The sequence below is a fragment of the Pinus tabuliformis genome, chromosome 9 (genome assembly GCF_031772625.1).
Source record: "Pinus tabuliformis cultivar Carrire ecotype Pingquan chromosome 9, CPIR1, whole genome shotgun sequence".
Lineage (NCBI taxonomy): Eukaryota > Viridiplantae > Streptophyta > Pinopsida > Pinales > Pinaceae > Pinus > Pinus tabuliformis.
Window position 1 is genome coordinate 342,790,066 of NC_142307.1, and position 4,559 is coordinate 342,794,624.

At 40.2% G+C, this 4,559-nt stretch overlaps 1 protein-coding gene across 1 annotated transcript; it reads right to left on the reverse strand.

Annotated features, from left to right (window-relative positions):
* Positions 1-477: 477 nt before the first annotated feature.
* LOC149148623 (BAHD acyltransferase DCR-like) lies at positions 478-2,326 on the reverse strand. Its single transcript, XM_089441595.1, has 2 exons — positions 1,540-2,326; positions 478-1,416 (listed from the first exon to the last, which is right to left on the reverse strand). Exons 1-2 carry the CDS (start codon positions 1,996-1,998, stop codon positions 541-543), a joined length of 1,335 nt encoding a protein of 444 aa, XP_089297721.1. The 5' UTR covers positions 1,999-2,326; the 3' UTR covers positions 478-540.
* Positions 2,327-4,559: the final 2,233 nt, after the last annotated feature.

Below are 4,559 nucleotides of genomic sequence, written 5' to 3' on the forward strand. Positions count from 1 at the left end.
AAAGAACACTGCTAAAAAAACTAAGCATTATTTTGCTTTTTGCTTCCATTTAATCATAGAAACATAAATTTATATTAACTTTAAATACCCATTGCACTTTGACTACACGACTGTAAATATGCCAAGAAAACATTTGATAGAAGCAAATCCCAACCATATAAATATGTCAAGAAAACATTTGATAGAAGGAAATCCCTGATGATGGATCCCATTTGGGATTCGAAACGTTAGTGTAAAAATATTCTTACTGTAGATTCTCCGGTCAATGATTCAAAAGGTACAAACCACATATCTCTTAAATCCAAAATCCCAAACATATAAATATTCCAAGAAAACATTTGATATAAGGAAATCCCAACCATAGGATCTATAAGCAAATTTTGAAATCCCAATCAGCGGATCTAAAAAAGGTTTAACGTCTTTAAGATAAAGTCTTTCTTTAGCTGAACAGGAAGCTTTTGAGCATCACGGCCGTGCTGTTTATTTTTGTTGTATCATAACTAATGACGTTTTAGATAAGTACTCTTCTCTAATCTTTTTCTAATCATATATCGGGAAAAGAAATTGGGGGTCGGCTTCCAAGGCGGCCATGAAAGGAGGTAGTAAGCTAATCTCGAGATCGACGCTTCCTCCTCCTTCCCTGACGGGATATACATATACTTTCCCATCCAACATGTTGGCACGACCACCCCTTACCCGCAACGGCCTTCCCCATCCGAAGTCGTTGTCGTACATTGGAAATCTCGGAGAGCTCCCAATGAGCACATTGTTATGGCGGATTGTTTTATCCAGTTTTATCACAGTGGGGTGCTCGTTAAATCTTTGCAGTTCAGCCCTGATGCTGGCATCGGTTAGTGATGATATGATGTGGTGCAGCGACGACGCCGTGGATGAAATATCGACCGCCAGGAGCTCCCCGGCCGTGACTGTTGTGCTAACGGTTTGGATGGCGTTGCCGAAATAAGAGTAAGGCAGAGAAGGAATCAATCTGGATCGGCAGTTCACTGAGGCCTTGAAGGTCGTCGGTTCGTGGGGAAGCAGGCCGCGAGCCCGTGTGATGGCTTGCCATATGTGGGCACAGAGTGCCTGGAAAGAGGAGAGTATAATTGAGTCCTCTGATTTATTCCGGTTGGCTCTGTCCTTTAGCCTCAAGATCGTCTCCTTGCTGAAGTGAAATACTTTTTCTCTCAGCGGAGGCGGGGAGAAGTTGTTGATCGTTAGGGTTTGAGGCAGCTCCAGAGCTATGTGCGAATCTTTTATGTCGAAACACCGGCTGTGAAGTGGCGGGTGAGAGATTGTGGTCGCTCCTCTGCAGAGATCCGCCCATGAGTTTATGAAATTCCATAATGAAGTCCCGTCTACCACTGCGTGGTTGACTGTGAAGCCTATCGCGACTCCATCTCTGAGCTTAGTCACCTGATCATACTCAAATTTAGAATTGAATATGACGAAAAAGTATATCTAAACATTTGAGTTGGAGAAAAGAGTGAGTAAGACCACTAAAACGGCGTTTAGGATTTAAAAATTGAGTGAACTGACCTGAACCAGCAGCAAAGGGAGAAAACGACCGTCCACATTGATAGCGCCATCAAGAGCAAACAATTGGCCAACGACTGGAACAACCTCCGGACCCGTTACTTCTTGAATCCCGACATCTGGCGCAGATGCTTCGATCAAATCCGCGCCGGCATCGTTACAGTCGATGTACAGAAGCCCATCTGAGGAAGTGATAAGCCTTCCTGCCAAGGGGTAGAAATGGACGAGGACTTCAGCGAGGCTCTTCTTGAGAAGCTCCACCGCCGAAATAAAATGGTGATCATCGGCGAAGGGCATTTGGTAGATGAGACCCTTCTGAATGTAATCGATGTAGAGCATCCGTAAATCGGAAGGGCAGAGCTTGCAATGCTGGCGCTGCGATGGGCGAGATGGGATTATTGTTGATTTTTGGTCCACGCGGACCACTTTGTTGCTAGAAGGGATTTCAGGTTCGAGAGACATGCCGAAAAGCTTGGAAGATTGTAATGAAGGGGGATATGTGTATCATGGATGGGAAAGAGAATGCCCATTGCTGGCTGAATTGGCAAGGCCGATACGCTCCAAATATATCCCACGGGAAGGGCATGAGATATGTATGATGCGGCAAAGGACAGGCTAGTTTTATAAAACAGATTTTTTTTTGGTGGGTTTCGTCAGACCTAGGTTGAGTTTAAGTAGGGTTGGATGAAAGAAAGATTACAACGTGGCTGTTGAGGAAATTCAATCAATTTCAGCGTGCTTCTGCGATGCTATTGAATGTGGCAGGGGTGTGGCCGTCGTCGTTTACGCTAATAAAGAGTTGCGAGTACACGGTATGGCCGGGAATCCAGGCGGGCGCGGGTACAGAGGAGCTATCGAGCACGCGTTTCGAGCTGATGCCGAGGCAGAGTATGACCATTGAAGCTCCTAGTTGATGGTCGGGACTCGGGCCGTGGGGACGCACCTTGTGCACACATTCAACGAGGACCGACTGCGAAGGGTCGCTCCAGTGCAACGGCAACAACGCGGGGCCCCCTGCGATGCTGGCGGAATTCACATTGCGCGAAGGCGTAGTGGACTTCTACGACGTTAGCCTTTGACAGCTTCAATCTGCCGTGATTTGAGTCGTTTTAGTTTCTATGTTAACAAAATATTGGAGATGACTTGTGATTTGACTGAGTTTTGGTTCTTTGTGAACAAAATAGTAAAATATTTATCATTATTTTTATAATCTGATTTTATTAGTATTATTAATATTTAATATTAATTTTATAATATATATTTTATTAGGGTTTTTATATTAATTAAATATGGTTGATATATGTGAGTAAGTATTTTTTAATGATATTGATTCATATTATATTATTTATTATTTGATAATTTGTATGGTAATATGAAAAAGTAGAAATAGATTTACAAAATGTGATTGACCAAATGGATTGGTAATGTCAAGGATTAATAATAATTTTGTAATCATATTTATATTTAATTAATAAGCATATTAAATATTAATACTTACAATATAACAAGGTTTTTAATTATGGATATTTATTCTTATTTACCATGGATATTATCAACTTGTAAATAGGCTTTGTTACAATACCATGGCTTATCAATACCGGATACCCAAAAATCATAACTTATTTCACAATCAAAATATTTTATAAATATTTTATTTTAACTTTATTTTTTGACATTTTTCCATTAAATCATAAAGGAAAAAGGTTATACATTTGAGATATGTCTCAACCCTCTACCCTCACTACTACTAAAAGTGTCTAGTGGATATTCCATAAAATTAAATCAAGGTTTTAATAAAATTAAAAATGAGAATACTTTTATATATAGAGATGTGAAATTTATATATGTTAGTTTAGATCCATGTTAACTCCAGATCTACTAAGAGCCCAAATGGAGTGAAAAAAGATTTAATCCATCTCTGTGCTTGGTAGATTTGGAGTTAAGACTTCTACGACGTTAGCCTTCTAGTCAGCTTCAATCTCGTGTTGATTGCGACCACAAAGGACGGCACCGACCCCTCCAGCACTACGAGATGTGTCACTGATCTCAACCAGAGCTACCCCAAGGAACTCCAGGTGGACAACGGTGTGGTGTGCAAGAGTGTCTGTGAGGCTTTTGGTAACACCTGCAAACCCCCCTCCTATTCTTAGTTGTTCAAGGTCGCCTGCTCCAAGTCCTACACCTACGCTTACGACGACGACACTAGCACCTTCACCTGCATTGTTGCTGACTGTGTCATCACTTTTTGTCCCACCCTCACCAGGTGACCCAAACCCCTTCCCATATTTTTATTATTACATTCCCCTTCACATTTAATGATTATTGAGTTTCCATTAATCTTGGTTGTTAAATATGAACGACAACAGCAGTGGCAACATATGGGGCATATAATATTATTCATATTGGTAGGGTATAATATTATTCATAGGGTTTATAAGTTTATCCTAGGGTTTAATATAAATCCCTTGTGTTTATAATCATGGTCAACCATGATCCAATGTCACATTGTGACAAAGATTGTCTCAATATGAAAATGATTCATGGTCAACCATGGTCAATCATAGTCAATATGAAAATCAGCCATGGTCTATGATGGTCAACCATGGTCCGGCGTCACATTGTGACAAAGGTTGTCTCGATATGAAAGTCAACCATGGTCAATCATTGTCAAGCATGGTCGATCATTTTAAACCATGGTCAACCATGGTCTACCATGGTCCAACATCAGATTGTGACAAATATTTTCTCAATATGAAAATAAATCATGGTCAATGAACATCAATAACCATGATCACATTGTAACAAAGATTGTATGTTGGTCTTGTTAGAAAAAGTAACTATGTTCGGTCTTCAATAATGTACTCGAGCCATTATGTAATGTACTTGTCAAAAGAATGAAGAAAAGAATTATTATTATTATTATTATTATTATTATGACTTATTAAATCATGGGTTTCATGCCTCGGTCACCATGTTTTAGGTAAAATTCCCCATTGAGGACTTCTAGGACTTATTATGGGTCT

Excerpts from the sequence above, each read along its gene's own strand:
- LOC149148623 (XM_089441595.1), bottom strand. The coding sequence starts at position 1,998 with ATGTCTCTCGAACCTGAAATCCCTTCTAGCAACAAAGTGGTCCGCGTG. Across the intron at positions 1,417-1,539 it reads TCCCTTTGCTGCTGGTTCAG|GTGACTAAGCTCAGAGATGG; the intron begins GTCAGTTCACTC and ends GAGTATGATCAG.